This window comes from Mastomys coucha, unplaced genomic scaffold (genome assembly GCF_008632895.1).
Source record: "Mastomys coucha isolate ucsf_1 unplaced genomic scaffold, UCSF_Mcou_1 pScaffold5, whole genome shotgun sequence".
In the NCBI taxonomy this organism is placed as follows: Eukaryota; Metazoa; Chordata; class Mammalia; order Rodentia; family Muridae; genus Mastomys; species Mastomys coucha.
The window spans coordinates 4,709,608-4,730,851 of record NW_022196911.1 but is presented as its reverse complement, the minus strand read 5'-3'; the positions used below and the strand labels follow the sequence as shown (position 1 = coordinate 4,730,851).

The following is a 21,244-nucleotide window of genomic DNA, read 5'->3' as shown; positions in this document are numbered from 1 at the left end:
AAGGCAAATGGAGCAGAGAAGAAATCGTAGACTAGGGCCTTCACTGTAGATTTCACACAGGGGAAAGCCCCATGAGCAGCTAAGCCGGCTGAAGATCTGATGGTTTGAACAGTTTCACCAGGCCCTGCTCCATAGATGGTCCTGGCCATATACCTAGCCCTGGGTTGATTTAGTACAGAGAAGTTGCTGTGGTATGTGAGAGGTTGAGGGTGGAGATAGCCGTGTTTATGAACCATGGGCTGGTTGGTTTGCATCAAGAAATACAAAGGGGCAAACTGTGAGTGATCAGTATGAAGTTGCTAGCCCTATTAGGGATCAGTAAACTTTTCTAACATCAGCAGTCCCCCCTGATGCCTACTCACCACAACCCTGTAACACCGAAGACCCATTCCTATGTTTATACTGCAGACATTTATTCCCTGACAATGTTAGAGGCTAGGAAGTCTAAGATCAAGGCACCGGCATCTGGAGAGGGGCTTCTTGCCTCATCAATCCACAGTAGGAAGGCAGAGAGAATGAAAGAGAACATGTAATGGGGTTGACATATTTTAGGAATATGACACTGGCCTACAGCATTCATTCAGTTACTGATCATTGACCTTGCTGTTGACCTTTGTGCAGGCCCTGCCTCTCAACCCCAAGTCACTGAAAATTAAACTCTCATAGAGTACAGGAAACCCATTGAAACCATAGTGAGCTTCAGTATGTCGAAGCATCCCAAAATTTATTAAATAAAGAATAATGACTGACATAATAATGACAGTAGAGATATCTATTTATGAAGTTTTTAATTATTAATTATTCACTAGAATGAGAAAACAGTATGCCTAATCACATAGAACAATTTAATTACTTGTAAATGATACTCTAAAATAAACCAATTCCTATAACTTAAATATGTCCAGTTGGTAGGAATGCCATCTGTAGCTCTATAGGAGTGTTTGATACACAAATCATGTATTAATATTTCATACGGTGATGATTGAAAATACAACTGCTAAGCTCAGAAGCAGAGTCAAGTCTCCATCGTTCCTTTACCAATTGCTTCGTTTGACTTTCTCCCCACAGCTGCGCACAATGCTTGTGGCAGCTACGTCTTAGAGTCAATGTACAAGTTAATTGGACAATAAATATTCAAAGGTTCATAACTACATGTCTTGGTAAATGCAAGTCAACAGAAGTTCACAGTTATTACACTTATTAGGCTTTTAATTTTTAAAAATTCCTTCATCGTGACTAAACAAACCAGCCCTACAAACACACAAATGCCATGGGCAATTCTCCAAATGATTCCCAGCTCTTCTGGTCATCTAAAAATCTTTCACCTTAATTTATGTATATGGATTTTTGCTTGTACATGTATACCTATGTGCCATCTGTGTGTCTGGTGCCCTTGAAAGCCAGAAAAGGGTGGCTGATCCCCTGGAAATGGAATTATAGACTGCTGTGAGCCACCATGTGGATGCTGGGAATTGGATATGGATCCTTTGGAAGAGAACCCAGTGCTCTTAACTGCTGGGCTATCTCTCCAGTCACCTATGAAGTTTTCAATGAAAATATCTGGGCCAAAACTAGCCAGAAAATTGCTTCAGTTGAGAATGCTTAGTTTTAGAATCTCAGTCACTATATTTAATAACCATGACTTACATAAAAATCAGAGAATGACAAGCCGTACTAGGATCACCAAAGTATGTGCTCCAGGTGGGGGTGGGATCTTCATCTCAATGGTCCTACACACACACACACACACACACACACACACACACACACACACACACGTAAGTACACTTTATATTTTCATCAGCATATTTTTAAGCTTCAAGAGTTTTCCTGTCTGGGAATTTTAGAATCTTTTCCACAATATTCTGAAAAATGGTTCAGTCCATATGTACTTAGCTCTCCATCTCAGTCTTTTGGGGAGGTTTTTTGTTTTGTTTTGGTTGGTTTGAGTTTTGTGTTTGTTTGTTCTTTGTTCTTTTCTTTTTTTGAGTGGAAAAAGAAGGAAAGACTTTAAAGAAGTCCTGTGGGGAAAATTAGGTGGAAATTCTTTGCTATAGCCAGGATCCTTCAGAATTAGGTTATTTCCCAAATTTGCACACAGACTTATTATTGTTCTGACCGCAATCATATAGAAGGGGGATGGGCGTGGGCATGAAGGCAATTTAATGAACTGAGTTTCTTTTCCTTTGCATTCTTTGAAGAAGGGAATCATTAGACAGAGACTTGTATTTACCTAGGCCATGAAGCATGTCAGCTTGGTGATGTGCTCTTGGCACTAAGTCCTTGATTAGAAATTCCTTGAGAGCTGCTCCCAACAGGTGCTCCAAGATAAAACGACCTAGAAGGAAACCCTTTCTGAAGCACACACCACACAGGCTCAGATGAACGGAGAGGAATAACGTGTTGGTAGTAAAAGAAGTGTCATGGAGGTGTGCTGGATTTTGAATGAGGGTGTGTCCTTCGTGGTTGTTGTGAGTATCGCCCTTCTGACTTGGATTTAAGAGTCCTTCATTCTTAGAATGATATTTCTAAGACAGTTTAGGTTTGGAAATATTACTTTAAATATGAAACTAAAAACTTGTCAGCAAACACTCATTGAGTGTACTTAAATTACCCTTATAGAATCATGCAAAGTTGTTTTTCCAATTCCATTCTCTTTTTAAGTATTTGTAAAGTGAAGTAGTTTGTTTTTCAGGGCATGTGAGTGTACCTGTCTATCATATGAAGTTTGTGAATCAGCCTGTGCAACTGTCACTTTTTTCTTAGAATGTTTTAAAGACGCCCTGCCTCTTCACCCTATGGTCAATTCCTGTTGACTAAGAAGATTCTGTGCTTGTCAGTAAATACTTTGAAGTTGACCGCCCTTTTTTACTTAATCCCTAGAAATCTAATCTGTAAGAAATAAATGTATGACAAGGTTCTGAGGAGTACTGAAAACCTCTGTGTTTCATTTGAAAAGAAGTTGAATGCTGAATGATTCCAAGTGGGCAAGAGGTGACCCACAGCACTGGTCTTATCTCTTTTCTCCCTACCCTAGCTCTCGTGGCTGGCAGTAAACGCCTATCTGTTTATTGACACGTTCTGCTGGTATGCTGAAGTGGAGGCTTTCTATTATACACGAGTTATTCTGGGTGTAAGTAGATTTAATGACAATCTGTTATTGTTTCAGAAAAGAAAATTCATTCTACTTTCTCAAGCTTCAATGTTTCACCATTCCCCTCCACCCTTTTTCTATTTCTAACTTGTGGACAGTCCGCATTGGCATGGGCCCGTGCATCTGCTGTGTGCCTGAATTTTAACTGCATGCTAATTCTGTTACCTGTCAGTCGGAACTTCATATCCCTGGTGAGAGGAACAAGTGTGGTAAGTACTAAAATATTTTTAAGCAAGCTCAGTTGTTGTCATCCTGCAACTGAAGACCAGAAAGATGGCTGAGCAGGTAGAAGTGCTTGACTGCAAGCTTGGGATCTGAGTTCAAATTGCCAGAATCCATGTAAAGAAGCAGAGTGCACTTGGGTGTATGTGACACCAGTACGGTTGAGGGTCAGAGGCAGGAGGATCATCAGGGACTAGCTGGCCACCAACCTAACTCCAAGTTCAGTAAGATCCAGATCTCAAGGGAAACAAAGAAGAGTGATAAAACAGGTAACCTGGTTAGTGTTCTCTGGCCTTGGATTGTGTGCATGGGTATGCACTCAATATGCATGCCCCATGCTTACACACACACACACACACACACACACACACACACACACACAATTTTTACAGGTGTAATTGAAACATGTATTGTCCTATGAAACTCCCAGCAACCGTGCTTACACCACAAGTTAAAGATCAGTACATTCCATTTGACTTTGGTTTGTTTTGTTTGTTTTTTGGTTGGTTGGTTGGTTGGTTGGTTGGTTGGTTGGTTGGTTGGATGGATGGATGTTTTTTTGCTGTTGGCTTTCTAAATGACACTGGACTCAACTTTTTCCCACACAGAGATGCAAGGGTTATGACTGTTTGAACCACAATCATTTCTGATTGAAGAAAGATAAATAAACCATTGAGATGAGGGCCACTCAGGCAACACCCCAGTTCCTACCATAATCAAAATCACAAGGCCCAGATTGACCCTGGTGATCTTAACACCGATCTGTGGTAACATTCCTCCTAATCATATTTATTTCAATATGCTTAATTACCACTTCCTCTGTTACTGAAAGCAACATACAGAAAAATAAGATTGTCAGTAACCTTTATCAGAAGAAATAACTTATTGTGGAATCATCACAATAGTAAATACTAGTTATAGATGCAAAGCCACTGTCTTTGTGTAATAAGGAACAGCATACAAGTCATTCAAAATACATGATTGGGAGTGGCAGTTATTGCTTCTTTATTCTATAACGATAAGCTGACTGAGGCATGACCATTAGGTTTAAGAGCTGTGGGTTATAGCCAGAGACCTAAGAATTCCCACTTTTGGATTGAGTTGATATTCCAGTAAAATAGCTAAAGAAAAATCTTTTGCCATGCTGTGATCAAATGCCACTAGCTTTTAAGTCATATGTCCCCATTTGAAGCAAGATAGAGATCGGTTGAGCCTAAGTCATAATCTCTTAGGTCTCGTGGCATTGTTAGCTCTGTGTCCATATTCTTAATTCACTGATTCATTTATTTTGATACTTTAGTGCTGTGGAGGGCCTTGGAGAAGACAGCTAGACAAAAACCTCACGTTCCACAAACTCATTGCCTACGGGATAGCTGTCAATTCAGGTGAGTGCTTACCAATTCTCCAATGGCTTGGGCACTGGATAATGTCTAACTATATAGCTTTTTGCTTAACTCCTCCCAATCTTGCCTTTAGATAATAGAAGCTTTCGCCCTTCGTCTGATCATATGAAAACTTGCATTTACATATTTTTCAATTCCTAATCTATACTCAGATGAGTTTTTCCACAGTAATACCTCAAATATCAAAAGAAAGTTGGTCAGATTTCCTATTGTTTGTGAATGAATGGCTTCTTTGTAATGCAGTGATAATACCTATTTAAATGAAAACTTTGCTATTCACATAATTCAGAACCAAAATTGACTTATAGCCAAAACTTCACTCATATCCTAGAAAAATGGCTAGTGTCATTCAATGAATGTCAATATAGATAGGATAGTGTTCTTTGTGTGCCAAGGATGCCTTACTCTTAACCCTGACATTAGAGTTTTAAAAGGGAGAAAAAAAAAGAAAAGAAAAGATTGGTCATGTGACCTGGATTCTAATAGAGTTGAGTTAGTGGACATACAAGAGTCTTGAAAGGTAGAGATTGTATGTTGTATAGTAGTAGGAACTACTACTGTTACTGTTGCACTTGTCATTTAAGGAGAAATTAGTATCTCCAAGCAAGGTTAGACATCCACGAAGAAGGAAAAAATGAAAGGGGAGGTAGCAATCAACTGGCTTGTGGTTTTGCCAGGCGACAAAGACACTGAAATAAAAGACCATCGGAATGATAAAGCGTTATGATTCGGGACTCTTTCTCTCAAACTAATTTCACTATAAAATGTTTTCCTCATTTGTTTTTTATCCTTTCATGCATAAAAAAATTGCAGAGTAAAAGGAACACTCGAACCAAATGGGAATTTAATTAAGCAACAAGACATGACAGACGGTGCCCGCTTGCCAATTAACACAACTCTGGGTGTGTAGTGAGACATGCGGGAAAGACTCTCCCCATTGATTGTCTTAAACACCGGAGCAAACCAACCCAAGATAAGCATTGTAGAGGGTCTTTGTGGTTTGTTTAGAAGAAAACAGTGTTAAAAGAAAAATCAAGTCCTAGTTGAAACAGCTAGCTAGTGAATGGGGAGTTGGGCACAAGGCTGGTCTAGCTGTATGTCTCGGGACATAGAGTGCTGTAGAACACACCCGTGTATGTAGAACCTTTGAAAATGAGTGGTATTACCAGGAAGTAGACTTTGGCTTGCAGATGGAAGCCATTTCCACACTTTGAAACAATTAAAAGTTACAATGCTCAAAGAGCTCTGAGTTCCTTGTGGCGGGTGGCGTCAGGGAACAAGCCACGGGAGCTCCTTGGTAAACTTGTCAGAGAAAGAATTCTAGGACATTTCTGGGCTTCCTCTAAACTCTTCAAAATTCCTTATTTTCAAATTAAGAATAGAGATTGAACACTGTAAAGAGGCAAGAAGAATCTTATTACCATAGCTTAAAGGCAGAGTCAGACTTTAAAAGAGAGTTGTAAAGATATAAAGAAAAAGAGGGGGGGGTCATCAGAATTCAACAGAAAGGAGCACAGAGCATACATGGAAACATGAGTTGTGAAAGGCTTTCTTCTTAAACCTCTGGGTACATATTCTTTCTATGTACTCATACATCAGTAGTATAAATGTATAGGTAGTATACATTGAATGTTTCCCATGAGCAGGGCACCCTGGTAAGACCTATTACCTTTTGAACCCCTTGTGATCAGTGCTGTTTCAGGGTACTGTGAAATGGAGGGTGAGCAGTATTTGACTAGGATCACACGACCAGCTTCTTTTAGAGCCCTGCTATTGCTGAGTGTGTGAGCTCAGGGTAGGTCTCTTCAGCTGCCTGTGGAATTTTATAAGCGTCAATAGCCGTTTCTCTACCTCAGTGAGAGACTGTAGATTACCTTCAAGACTAAATCTGCTTAGCCATCTGAAGAATACAAGGCCATTTATTCGCTTCCTGGTATGCCAATGAGGTCAAGTCCATGCCCCAAAGCATGCTGGATGGACTCACAGCTCTAACCAAGTTTTTGGTTCTCCCTGTCCTCATTGTCTTGCCCCTTGGGTACTCTTCAGAGCAAACGTTCTCAACCTGTGGGCTGTGACCCCTTTAGAGGTCATGTATCAGACATCCTAAATATCCGATATTAATACTATAAATCATAACAATAGGAAAATTACACTTATGCAGTAGCAATGGAAATCATGTCATGATTATGGGTCACCAGAGTATGAGGAATTGTATTAAAGGGGTGCAGCATTAGGAAGGTTGAGAACCACCACTCCAAAGTCTTCTATGCCCTTGCTCAGATGTCCCTTCTGCTGAAATTTCCTCCCCTTCATGTTGCTCCCTGGGAGGTTAAGACACTATTATATCAGGAACCCACTGTCTGACCATTGGTCCTCGATGCCATACCTTCACCTCCAAGGCTCATGCCATACTGAATAGCTCAAGGATTGGCTCAGTTTCTGAGAGGCTCAGAGACATGGAACATCTCTTGCATTTTAGTAACTTGTGTCTCTAACACAAGAAGATTGTAACCGACTTCACCGAACCAGGGCGAGTGGCATCTAGCCACGTGCATGAGGCTAGAAGAATTGATAGGAAAGGAACAAGACACAAATTCTGAGCATCGTGTGGATGAAGCCGTTTGGGAAATGAATGGATTCAGAATGATACTAATCATTCAAGATTATAAATTCACATTCTACTGCGAGGAGAAAAAAAAACTGGATGTTCTTTCTCCATCTTCCCCTCACAAATCTCCAAAGGGCATCAGTATTCTTTCCAGCCCAGGTCTCTTGAACTGCTGCTACTCTGTGCTGCTCCTGAACATCTCCTGGGGCTCACCCCAGCAGGGTCAGAGCTGTATCTCCTAGCAAAGTAGCCTCATCCGGTCTTCCATGGCAACCAGCCCCAGGGCTGTGGTATCCAGCCCAACAAAGGCAGGAAGGTGGAAAGGAAACTCTCTACCTCGTCCAGTCCTTGACAAAGCAATTACCGCATTTCACATTAACTAAGAAATGTGGCTGGCAACTGTGCTTTTAGAGAGAGGAGAAAAAATGCTAAGCCTGGGCTTCATGGCTACACCTCGCTTTCCCCGTTTGTCCTTCTGCTGTATTCACGGGGGAGCAGCTGAAATGTCCCTGGGCTTATTTTATTAGCCTTGCACATTATGCAGCTTTTGAAATAGCCAACTGGCTTAATAGAGGTGTGTAACCTTGGAAGAAATGCATGCACAGAGAAGTTTGCATGCCAGCCTCTAATTTCTTATCCGTTCCCATAGATGTTAAACTGCAGGCTCTAATTGGTCGGATCATTAAAGGATGTAATTAGAGACTGGTGAATGTAGGCTAGGGAGTGAAGGGAAAGGCAAAAGAGTGGTATCTCTAATCAAGGGCATCACCGAAAATACAGTGCCAGGAGCCCTTCTTCCTGCCTTCCTGCTTGCCTGCCTGTGATAAGCAGGAGCCCCCTCCAACCATTAATAAATTCTGTTCAGGGACCTGTAACTCCACTGGTATAAAAATTGTAGTCTCAGAGCCTTTACGTTCTTATTAATGTGGATCTTTCTGGGTTCCCTGGTCCATGGCAGACCTTGAAGACCCCAGCAATTGAAAAGCAGTATGTGGAGCCTGGGTTTCCATCAACGGAGGTTGTAAATTGTGACCCATGCAGCTCTTTCCGCAAATTCTGCAACTTGTGTCTGCCAGATTTCAGAGGTATAAGATCACCCTGAGTGCAACTCCTGATGAGTTGCTAAAATTAGTTCACAAACATCGATAAACAGAAAAGGGTCAGGCTGAGAAGAGAGGGTACAGCATAAAGGTCCTGAGAAAATAATGATTCAGAGCTCCCAAGGTAGAGATGGTGCCAAAGGCACCAATTCCTGGGGATCTGACATCTAACAAGTTGCTACCAGCCAGTTCCCCAGTTCCACTGAAGGTTCTCAAAGCTCCGACAGGGCCCCACCCGGAGTCCTGCTTCACAGGTTCAAATGTGATTGCAAACATGTGTCACATAGTACACCAGATGGACTGGTTCTGTACCAGGCACATTGGGATGTTTCATGCAGATTGTGCAGAATCTCAGGGGAGATTCACTCCTAGGTCCTGTTTCCCATGCACTGCTTAATTAAGGGGTGACTAACTCCAGACCCACTGCCATCTCTGATAGACAGGCAGGAGGGTACTAGAACTGACTCTCTTCCATGATTCCCCTCAATTATACATTTTTTGACATGGGGGAGGGGAACTAGGAGCAAAAGAGAGATGTAAAAGGCACTTTCTCAGGACGACTGGATCTAATTGTAGCCTTTATGATTTTTTTTTGTCTGCTTCTCAATAAAAGTTCCTTACTTGAACTCAGAAGCCCACAGACCAATTAAATGCTCATGTGCAGCATTGCCATCATAGCCAGTCTCTGTAAAAGTACTTGGGTGAGAAAATAGAATTTCAGGAAGACCCACCCACTTACAGCTTGGATCATTTAGGTGAGTGATGGAGAGAGGTAGCTTGAGGTTTTGCAAATATGCAGTGGTGTATAGAGCTTGGAAAGTCCGCAGAGGCACACAAAGAGCTTGTTTTCAGTTAGTGGCCTTGGCTTCACTACAAGACCGAAAATCTCCCATTTAAACTACTGTGGGGTTTTGAGAACAAATTAAAATATGAATTTCACATCTTCAGACCCCGTTTGAATGGAAAGTGTTTTCGATGAGCTTCAGAGAAATACTCAGTTGTCACAAAGCTGTCATGTGTGGTTATAGGTAGTTTATTTTCCAAACCTACCCATTTTACAGATGAGAAAATAGAGACAGGAAAAAAATTGGGTAATTGAGAAGCATCCACTTTGCTATTCTTCCTGGTAAACACCAACATCCAGTCTAACATCATTTAAGTATCTCAGTGGCTGAGAAGGAGAGAATGCACCCACAGCAGCATCTTAAACCCATCTCAGAAATAGCTATGGCCATAACACAGTAGTTTGGTTGTTCATATTAAAAAGAATAAGACATATAAAAAAGAAAAGTACAATGTCTGAAAGGGACCAAAAGCAATACCTCTCCTGTTACTTATTAGGCCCCGGCAGCCCTAGGTTTAACAGCTTATATATTTTGAATTTTTAGCCATGATCAAATCTAAGAGGAACATAGAGTGCTTGCCCAACCAAAATGGTCTCGGGTGGTTTTTACCCTGACGATCCATGAGATAACTAAGATATGACACATTTAACCTACTTTGAGAAGCAAAAACAATACGGAGAGTTCTGAAGGAAAAACACGTATTATATAAACCTTAAAGCACACAAAAGCCTCAGGTGGCAGAGGTCTAGCTTAGTCCCTTAGAGGTGATCTCTTGAGAAACGGCTTGAGCTTCCCTCCTCCAGCGGTGTCTTCCACACTAAAGGAAGGGAGGTGGCAGTCAACGTGAATGAGCAGCTCCGGGTCCTACGTCATCTATTCCACACACGTCAATCTACTTTAGCTCTGTCAGATTCTCATGTGGACGCTCACTTAGCAGGAAACAGATTGAGATCAACAGCTCCTTACAAGGGAAAGGAGTGTCATAAAAACAGGCGAAGACAAAGAGAATTCATTCATTGCTTTCTTCCTGACTGTTAGGTATAGATGACACATTGGTAAATCAACCCTATAATAGAAAATGAAAACCAGTCTCTAATTCAGTGAAATGGGATGCCCCAGTCCCCACCTCCATAGAAAGAGATTTTTTGTTTTTGTTTTTGTTTTTATTTTTGTTTTTGTTTTTTGTTTTTTTGTTAATCTTGTATTCAAACACTTTGGTGAAAATGTTTATCAGCTGTATGAGCTACCTGGTAGAATTTTAGGGGTTGCATGTGTATATTATCATCTGTAAATAGTAATATTTTGACTTCTTTCTCTCCAATTTGAGTCACCTTGATCTCCTTTAGTTGTCTTACTGCTCTGGCTAGAACTTCAAGTACTATAGTGAAGAGATGTGAAGAGAGTGGACACCTTCACTATGATGTTTGGTTAAGTCCCTGGAAGGACTGTTCTTCTCTGAGGGGGGTTGGAGAGAGGGTGGATCAGGGAAAGGGGAGGTGGGGGAGAGACTGGGGGGAAGGAAAACTGAAGTCAAGAAGTAAATATGACAGAATAAATAAAAGTGGGGAAAGGAAATAAAGAAAATGCTTCTAAATAATAGTTGACATTATGTAGCTATGACCACAAGCACAAAAATAGCAGCAATATTCTCAAAGGTTCTGTGTGTGCACACATACATGCATGTATGCACACACGAAGGCCAGACATTGGCCTTGGTGTCTACCTTAGTGGTTTTCTAACAGTCTCTCCCTGAGCCTAGAGCTCACCATTTTTTTGGATAGGCTAACTGGCCAGCAACTCCAAGTATCTGCCTCTTTCCGTTCCACCTCTTCCCCACCCAGTACTGAGGTTATAAACCTGAACTACTGATTATGCAAGTGTTGCAGATAGAACTCAAGTCTCTATGCTTACATGGCAAGCCCTTGGCAACTTCACTGTCTCCCCGTCCCCAGTATTCTCAGCCCTACATTCTTCCACACCTCCAATCATAAAGGACAACCATGGAAGATGCTGTAGCACACCCACAATGTGTGTAGCCTATATACACATTAGCCAGCTGTACATGGTATACATATGTATATGTACATAGTAGTCAGCACAGCTACTTCTTCTTCCCATTGCAGATGCAGAAGAACTTATGGGAAAATAACTATATCCTGCGTAATGAGTCCTTTGTTCACACTTGAGTCTGATCCCAATGGTGTGTGTCAACTGGCCGCCCATCCAGGTCTCCATGGAGATGACATGACTGCTGGCTTCCCAACAGAGTTTCCAAGCTAGGAAAGAGTAGCACAGAGGCAGAATCTCCAAGCCAGATCATACAGTGTCCTTGAATTTGTCCTCTTTATCTAAAATTTAAACATATTAACTCTCAGAATCAGATAGCATACTTTGCTTAAGAGTACAGAAAGAATATATTTGGTTCCACAAATACTGACTCATTTCAATATGCCAGATGATTCTATAAGAATCATCTATGCAAATGTGTGTGTAGTTGTATAAGTGTACATATATGTATGTACCTATACATATACACATACATATGTTAAAATATATAAAGAGAACAGAAAATCTTTCTGAAAAATGTAAAGAAAATATCTCCCTGATGTCAAATAAATATATATTGCTGTGTATGATGCATGGTATTCTAGGATAATACTTTCTGACTTCTTTAGGAAGCTTCATATTCTATACCCATCATATACCATCTTTCCTTAAGAATTATATCTCTATTGTAGTATTCTATATTATATTATATTACATTATATTATATATTGCCTATGATTACAATAGAGCTATGATGAAATACTGTGGCTAACAAAGCAAGTTGAGGAGGAAAAGGTTTATTTGTCTCCATCACTGAAGGAAATCAGGGCAGGAACCTGGAAGCAGGAGCTGATGCAGACTTCATAGAGAGGTACCACTTACTGGCTTGTTCCTTGTAGCTTGCTCATAACAGACCCTAGGACCACCATCCTAGAAGTGGCTCCACTCACAATGGGGCTGACCCTCTCATATCAATCGCTAACAAAGAAAATACCCTATAGCCTAATCTGATGAAGGCATTTTCTCAGATGAGCCCCCCTCCTCTCTGTTTGTGTCAAGTTGACATAAAATTAGCCAGCACAACCACCATGTTCTGATATCATGGCTTACATCACATCCAAAATGAGTAGAAATTCAAAATCAAATCATAAATTGAGATGACTTTATTTTTTAATATAATTAAAAAACTTGTAATAAGCCATACGCCATATGTTCTACTCTATTCAAGACACTGGGAAAGATGCACAAATAAATCACGATTCCTTGTAGACTGCCAGAGCAGAGAGACTTAAGGTAGCAACACAGTGTTTTGAAGGAGCTAAGAGGATGTCTCTGACGCAGCCTCTGTCTGATGTCTCCTCATCCCCAGTTATCCACATTGTGGCACACTTGTTCAACCTGGAGCGTTATCACCTGGGTCAGGCCAAGGATGCTGAAGGGCTGCTGGCTGCACTTTCCAAACTTGGCAATGCCCCAAATGAGAGCTACCTCAATCCAGTCCGCACCTTGTATACGGTGAGTTAGTCCTTGCATGTTAACCAGCCTCATTCTGCAGAATCGTTTCTCTTCCCATCCCTATATCAAGAGCAATAGATTTCAAACGCTTTACATAAAAGAGTTGGATAAAAGAGGTTTCTGCCAAATGCTAATATCAATTTCACCTTTCTGTTTTAACAGCCAGTTTTTCCAACCATTAATGTGGCTGGAAGGATATGAGCAAGGAGAAAAACATACTCTGCTTAATTAATTTATAGTGAATACATATATATGTGATATTTTAGGAATTCAAAAACCCGTTAAAGCCTTAATATTATGGATTTTAAAAGCAGCTCCCGATCAGATCTCCTTCACTGATGTTAGATTCATCAAGCAAGCACCTCCCAAACTCAGAAATGATAGATTGGATGCTTCATTTTCAACCCGAAAATTGTTTTCTGTGTTTGTTCTCTGTGCCTCATATTCTGGCACAAGTATGAACAGCTGGTTTGCCAAACCATACAGTGACTGAAGGTCATTTCAGAAAGACAACTACTTGATTCGTGAAACCATCAATGCTAATGTCTAGTTGCACAGAACCGCAGTGTCTCTGGGAAGAAAAATGCCATCAGCCACCGCATCCTATCCTGAGGGGTAACACTTCCCCTGAGCCACCCCTACATCTCTCTTATTGGTTCATCTAAACATCTTCCATGGGCTACCATATTGGAATAGAGACCATATATTTTTAATCTATTTTCTAAGAAAAGTCTCAAGGCCACACATCAATAGGAATCTCTCTGGTTGTTATTTATTAGATAGGCCCTCTTGCTAAGTGATGGTTTTGCTCACATATGTTTATTTGAGAAGGAAAATTCAGATTCTAATTATGAGGAGATTCTTCCAAGTCAAACTCTTGATTTCCTCAGAAAGGCTTACAATATCAGGCCATTAATAAACTGAATTCCCTTTTCTTAATTGACAACAATTAGAAGCACAGATTTCATAGCTACAAATCAAAACTGCAGATGCCCTAAGCATGCAGAGATGCGTTTAATACCATTTCCTTGAATCTCAGAATTTATCTGGCCACCTGTTTAGATCTACATTCCCCCCCCAATAAAGCTTTACAAAATTCACTGCTCACGAGAGACCCAAGAATAAATCTCAACATCTTGAAGAAACTATGCAATAAATAGTATTTATTATAAATAACCTTTAAAGCAATTTAACAAGCTAATTAAGCTACTTCAAACACAGTTGTTTCAAAAATTTTAGAAGCAATATACTTTGTTAGTACTAATTAAGCTCAGAAGCCCCTCTAATTTGGGTATTTGGAGATCTGATTATCAATAACTTGAAACATACATTAAAGCAACTCATAAGTAATGCACTGGGGTTACTTTAGACCACTCCCAGCAACTCAGGCCAGTCTGTAAATATATCGCAGGGAAATGAGGAAAAATAGTCTTTAATAGTCAAAACAGAAATGACTTGAAATTGACACACCATGTGCTGTTAATTGAGTTCTAAAGTGCCTGAGTGTACTTATAAGACAAGTATTTTAAATGTTCTATGTGTACCCTCTTTCAATTTTATTCTGCTCTTCTTTTCTGTGAAGAGAAGAAAATAAACAATGGAGAAGTCCCTGTCCAAATTACTTCCAGATCTCAAAGCAGCCTAAATTAATGAGGTTTTACTGACAAAAGATATAGTGTGAGTTTATTGAGCTGGTAGTTGGCTCAGCGATGGGAACATGGGGTATGAATACTAATGACTAAGCAAGGAATATGGGAACACACAATAAAAAAAAACAAAATACTTTGCAATGAATATTCTTAAAGGCTATTTAACCGTCCCTTGCACTCATGGGTCAGAGTCATGCTCATTGGGGAAGGAGTACAGATCGGATAAGAATAGCCTTGCCCTTATTGATCACAGAGGTTTTACCAAGCCGTATTCCAAGGACCCCTGAGGTTATGTGAAGGAAATGCAAGTCATGGTCCTTCCAATTAAAAAACCAGAGCATGGCACAACCACCAAGGGACAGTGCATGCAACTGCTTTAGTAGGAGTGCCCCTAAGGAACCTCTCCTCCACCCCCCAAAAAAAGTGTTTATTAATGTTAAGATGCAATTAAGCATGGTGAGCACAATTTTTCTTAAAAATTAAAAACCTCGAATTTGAGCTTATTCTAATGCTCTCTAGTACTGACTCAAAAATAGTAGCTTTGACAAGAAAATTAACTCATGCAAATGGAAAATTTGTGCTTAATGGCACAGTATTTTATAAAGTTTGAACAAAGTAAATATCCACGGTGACACAGGGTGAGAAGGAAGAATTCTCACACCTAGTTTCTTGAAGTGTATGAGGACTTTGGTGAGGTCCTGTGTGTTGGCAGGAAACATTCTAAATTGCTCTTTATTTGGATCCTCTAATACTGATCCTAAAAATGCAAAATTCCAAAATATTAATTTAGCGGTACTTTGTGATCTTCTAGGGCGCAACCACTGAGCTATTGATGACAGTCTCGGGAATTACTGGCCTGGTGATCTCTCTGGCTCTGATCTTGATCATGACCTCTTCAACTGAGTTCATCAGACGGTCCTCTTATGAGCTCTTCTGGTACACACACCATATCTTCATCTTCCTCTTCATCGGTCTGGCCATCCACGGAGGAGGGTAAGCCCATTTGATAATCAGGTGTTCGGATCTACGTCTCTGTGTACACATTCCCTGACTATTGTGAGTAGAGCAGCTGTGAATATGGTTGAACAAGCATTTGAGGAGAAGAATGTCAGGTTTGTCGAGCACATGCCAAAGAGTAGCATAGCTGGGTAGTATGGCTGCTTCTGCCTTTACCTTTTAAAGGATTCTCCACACTTATTCCCATAATGACTGTGCCAGTTACAACCCTGCCAATGGTGAATGAAGGTTCCCAACTCCCTCCTGCTACGCCCACTCCCCCCCCCAATCCTTAGCAATATTTCTTGCCAGTTGTTTTCTAAGTTTTAGCCATCCTGACAGGCATAAGCTGAAATCTCACAGTGGTTTTAATTTGCATTTCTCTAACTGTTAAGAATGTCAAAGGCTTTGAGGTATTCCTTATCTGTATTTACTTTTTCTTTTGAGATCTCTCTGTTCAGATAATACCCCCCTTTTTTTTTCAATTGGGTTGTTCATTTTCTTGACTCTGGTTTTTGAATCCTTTGTATCAAGTGGGCATTAATTACCTATCAAATGTACAGTTAGCAAACATTCTCTCCTACTCTGTAGATTTCCTCTTCAGCTAGTCTTTCCTTTCCTGGGCAGAGCGTCTTAGTTTTTTTAAAGTCAATTTTGTCAATGGTTGGCCTTGCTTCTTTAGTAAAAGAAGCACTACCTGTGTTTTCAGTTTCACATTGAGATCTTTGATCCACTTGAAGCTGATATTCATGCAGGACAATGCATATCCCATACGGGTCTACATGTACATCCTTCTACATGTAGACAACCTCTTCTTCCAGCATCACATGTTGAAGATGCTGTATGTTCTCCAGTGTGCATCTTGGCATCTGTCAGATGTGAGGTGACATGTCTATGTGGTCTATGTCATTCCACTGGCCCATGTATCTGTTTTTATGTTAGTGCCATGTTGTTTTTCTTACCATGTCTCTGTAACATAGCTTGAAATATGGAGCGGCAACTCCCTCCCCCCAGCAGTGTTCTATTTGCTCAGCATTGCTTTGACTAACCAGGATGTTTTTCCTGTTTCTGTGAATAGTGTCATGAAAAGTTTGATTAGGTTTGTGCTGAACCTGTAAACTACGGTAACCATCTTCACAGTGGTAATTCTGTCCACCCGGGAACATGAGAGCTCTTTACATTTTCTAGTGTCTTTGTCCATGCCTTTCTTCAGAGATTAAAATTCTCACTGTAGGTCTTTCACCCCCTTGGTGGGGTTAATTCCTACACATCTTATACTATTGCTAATAGTGCTTTTATCATCTCTTTCTCAGCTTCTTTGCTGTTGATATATAGGAAGGCTACTGATTTTTGTAAGTTGACCTTAGAAATCTTAGTGCAATCCTCTCTTAACATGGTAAGTATTCCTGAAATCCCCTAAACCCACATTTTCTGCACTCATACACTGGGTATTGAATCACAAGTCCATCTCAGTGGTCAGTAACTTGGTTTTGAAGTTAGGATTTTATGCACAAATAATATTTCACAAGGAGAATGGCTGAGTTATTCCAATCTTGCTGAAAGGCTGAAATCTTCTTAGCTTGACATATTTCTACAACTACTACTTACATCAAAAGCTATTTGCAAATCCTATATAAAATGCCAACTAGACATAAGATTGTTGGAAGGCAGTAAAGCTCACTAGTCTGCCTATTATCTCAATGGTACAGGTGGGAAAATTAAACTTTTTTAATATTTTTAACAGCATACTTATGAAATGACCTGGAATCTCTTGAAGATAGCATGGGGAAACTTACCAAACTTCTAAGGATATAGGCACTGAAATGTATGACACCCACAATCTGGCTCCCATTTGTCACGCACCTGCCTGAGGTGGGCATCATTTATGCCTGGAGATTCACAGATTGTACTGCTTAACTGATTCAAAGGAGTGCCTTCAAGCTTGAGTGACTTGCACATGGCAGAGTCAAAGCCTAACATAAAATTTGTAGCTGACACCAGGCTGTTTCCAAGAGCATTATTCTTACCTTCCTCTCATACCATATAATAATACCAAAGGAGACCACTACTCCACAGCCAAACACAGCATCTCTGTGATGCTGATGTTGCTCAGTCTATGAGAACCTAGTTTCTTAAAACAAACCAGTGCATCTTCTGCATAAGCACCTAGGCACTGAGCAGCTCCAAGATTCTATTACCTAGGTGTATGATCCTTTGTCATGAGAGTACAAGTCAGTAAAGTCATCCTGAGAGTTGATGCCTAGGCAATTTGCAAAGGTCAACAGACACAAACTAGTAGGATTACAGAACTCTTTATCTAGTGCTCCATCCATTCAGACTCCTCTTTCTACTTTTAAATTTATCAATAGAGCCTCAAAGACACCTTTCAAAGTGACCTGTTTTGACCTTGTCAAATGCTAAGCCTGCTAGTGATCACCGAGGGAGAAATACCATTATTCTGGGCACTTCTTTTGACTTCTTCACTTGAAACTTCTAAGTGCTCAGAAACAAGCTAAGAAGGGTAGAAGTTAAATCAATCTGCAGAAGAAGCCAATCGTACAAAGTTAGCCAATTAGCCCAAATCAGCAATCAGAATGAGATGAAACCTAATTAAATTCAACAGTCTACAAAAGGATGTGTTCAAACAATTTCCTTCATTATGAATTCTCTAATATAGACACTTTCAATGTGACACAGGATACCACAGAGGGGCACTTCTTTTCTGGGATCTTCAAAGTTACCCGAAGCTTTTTAAATGCCTATTTTTAAAGATGCTTGGGGGAAGTGAGTGACAGCCCAAGTTTCAAGAGATGCAAGTGTTGTTTTGGAATCCACTACAGAGTATAAATCGCGTAAAGACATCGCGCAAAATCAGCTTGACATTTTTATGCTTCGCCCCCCCCCTCTCTCTCTCTCTGTGTGTGTGTGTGTGTGTGTGTGTGTGTTTCTAAGTCGCATCATTCGAGGCCAAACTCCAGAGAGTCTCCGGCTGCACAATGTCACCTTCTGCAGAGACCACTATGCCGAATGGCAGGCAGCTGCCTTGTGCCCTGTACCTCAATTTTCTGGCAAGGAACCTTCGGTAAGAGTGAATCCAGGAGCTTTTTAAAAATAACTGTCTCCACAGTTAAAATAAAGAGAGTTTTTATAGGCTTGAAAAAAAAGAACCGCCCATGTCACCACTTGATGAAGCCAGCTCTTTATTAAGTGGGCTAATGGAGAAATCGAGTTATGGATAATTTTAAAAGAGATTTACTGCCAAAAGCACTTTGTTCAGCTTTGAAATGCATTCTACTCAGGCTTAAATATGGATGTCTGATATTGCAAGACTTCATAACAGCAGAGTAATGACTCTGAGGGCGTAAGCCTCATAGCTCACCACCCGCTACACCCTTGCTAGTCCTCGGTCTATCTGTTTTTTTCTTTTGGTGATCAAAAGAGTTAGGGGTGCCCAATTACTTTTGTTATAACTAATCTCAATGTTAGCCAAGAATACTTTAATCAATTTAAGTATTAATTTAATGATAGTGCCTACAGATTTTGAAAGTAAAGTTTTCTGGGTGTGCAGCAGTTGTTGCTATTGGTGACTTAGGTAAACAGGAATAATACTCCCATCTGGACTCTGATATATTAGGAAAGTACAAACCTCTGGTTTGACTGGTGATTGATACATGACAGACAATAAATGAAGTGACTGCATTAAAAGTGGGAAGAGGCTAGGGTGTGGCTTAGGTGACAGATTGCTTGCCTAGCATACACAAAGCACTGTGTTCGATCCCCAGCACCACATAAACCATGCCTGCAATCCCAGCACACAGAAGGTGGAAACAGGAGGGTTAGAAGTTGAAGGTCATCATCAGCAACATAGGAAGTTCCAAGAGAATCTAAACATCCTAAGGAGACAAGACCTTGTCTCAAAACAAAAAATAGAAAACAAAAAAGTAGGAGAAAACAAGTACCCAAGGTGTGTTATCATTTAAAATAGGGATAATAAACTATGGTAGCATATATGACGTCAGAAGAATATAAATAATCATTTTTTTAATTCTCAACTACACTAAATTCAGTGCCATATTTTAAGGATAAAAGTAGTGGGAGAAATGTTTAAAACTGAGAGATGTGAAATAGATGTGCCCATTAGACTGTGGTTCCTTTAATGGCCAGTATAGATTGTCTCTGTCTTAAACTCAGCTCTCTGTAGCCACTACCTGGCCTGCATATTAATGAAGAAAATGAATACCTCTCTAAAATTTTCAGCCACAGCATCTCCATTTAAAAAAAAATCAATACTCTCCCACACTTCATGAATACAGACCAGGGCCTGCTCCCATCAGTGTGTGCTAGCATTAATTATGATTAAGAGGGGGAACTTGGCCATCTCTTGCTAAATCCCCTGCTATACCTCCTTTCACATCCAAACTCACGGTGTCACTCTTTTCCATTATTTTTAATGGATCCTGATTCAAAGCATGTGTGGGCTGCACAATTACCGCTTGGCTAGACTGTACGATACTCCCTCTGATGTCTTACTGACTCTGAATCAGAAAGGCATTTCAAGGACATGGAGGGGTTCCGTGCTCCACTGCACTGGACCTAACTCATCTTAGCAAGGCTCCACATAGTTCTCCTTGCCTCTCTTTCCCAGGGCACTTTTTTAAATGAAGATTTTATCTGTAGAATATTTGTCAGCCAATGCCATGCTGGTTCAAAGAATCTTTTTCCATCACCTTGTGTAAGCTGGCCAGAGAAATCTGCCACCCTAGTTTCTACCCCAATCTCACAGGCACACAAACCTGCAGATTTGAGAGTTGCTCATGCAGTCAGTCTAGTCTCAAAAGATGCTTGGTCCTCCTTAGGCAAGAAATCAGCTCATTTCCCTGTAGATAATAATTATATGGCTCTGGGTTTCCTCTTTTAGTTTTGTTGATTTGGTTTTTGTTTTTTCACTTTCTATGGGATGATATTAATGGTCACAGGAAAAGCTTGGATGAGGGTGGAGTCAATCAGTGAACTTTATCAAGTGATGAGTCCTCATACTTACTCATGCATAGATACACAGGACTTGAACATAAGGTCCTGCCCCTGGAGAGCTTATTGTCTGTAGCGATAATCTATTCATAATTATACACATAAAATGAAATCAAAGCCAGCCTGCCCTTATTTTCTAGAAGGAATAAAAGTGGAGGAATCAAGTTTCATTGCTATCGCTATTAAATCAACACAATTTTATTTCTGTTAAAATGCACTTGCATTTTACTATGCATTGTATACTTTTTCATTGTACTATGGTTTTTCTGCACATTTTTGGAGACTGGAACAAAATAGCTAAGAAGCCATATGAATTTTCAGTACTAAAAAGGCTGACATACTAAACAATGCTGACCCTTTGTTTAAGAGCTGGAAAAAGTGAGGTGGAGGGTGTTTCAAAGGGTTGCCTCTGATACAGAGGGCATTCCAAGCAAAGTGACACCATGAGTAAAAAGCTCCTGACTTTGTGGCAAGCTGTGACACTTCCTCTCCATATCCTATGGCATTCCTTCTGATTCTCCGACCTTTATCCAAGACTTCCTTTGCCAGTCCTCTGTTGCTATCTGCAAGTACATGTTCCCAGCACCATTTTTTTTTATCTTTGTGAATAGACCCAAAACATTTAAGAGCTTGGCAAGAACTTCAATGAGAATTTTCTCCAATCGTCTCCTAGTTTGA

At 40.3% G+C, this 21,244-nt stretch overlaps 1 protein-coding gene across 1 annotated transcript in view; it reads left to right on the top strand.

Annotated features, from left to right (window-relative positions):
• Positions 1 to 2,365: 2,365 nt before the first annotated feature.
• The window catches only part of Nox3 (NADPH oxidase 3), a 64,617-nt gene continuing 45,738 nt past the window's right edge, over positions 2,366 to 21,244 (top strand). The window contains exons 1-7 of the mRNA XM_031352065.1: positions 2,366 to 2,471; positions 3,038 to 3,133; positions 3,253 to 3,363; positions 4,677 to 4,761; positions 12,748 to 12,893; positions 15,354 to 15,535; positions 18,491 to 18,620. Coding sequence (XP_031207925.1) covers positions 2,424 to 2,471; positions 3,038 to 3,133; positions 3,253 to 3,363; positions 4,677 to 4,761; positions 12,748 to 12,893; positions 15,354 to 15,535; positions 18,491 to 18,620 — 798 coding nt within the window. The 5' untranslated portion in view covers positions 2,366 to 2,423. The remainder of the gene's footprint in view (positions 2,472 to 3,037; positions 3,134 to 3,252; positions 3,364 to 4,676; positions 4,762 to 12,747; positions 12,894 to 15,353; positions 15,536 to 18,490; positions 18,621 to 21,244) is intronic.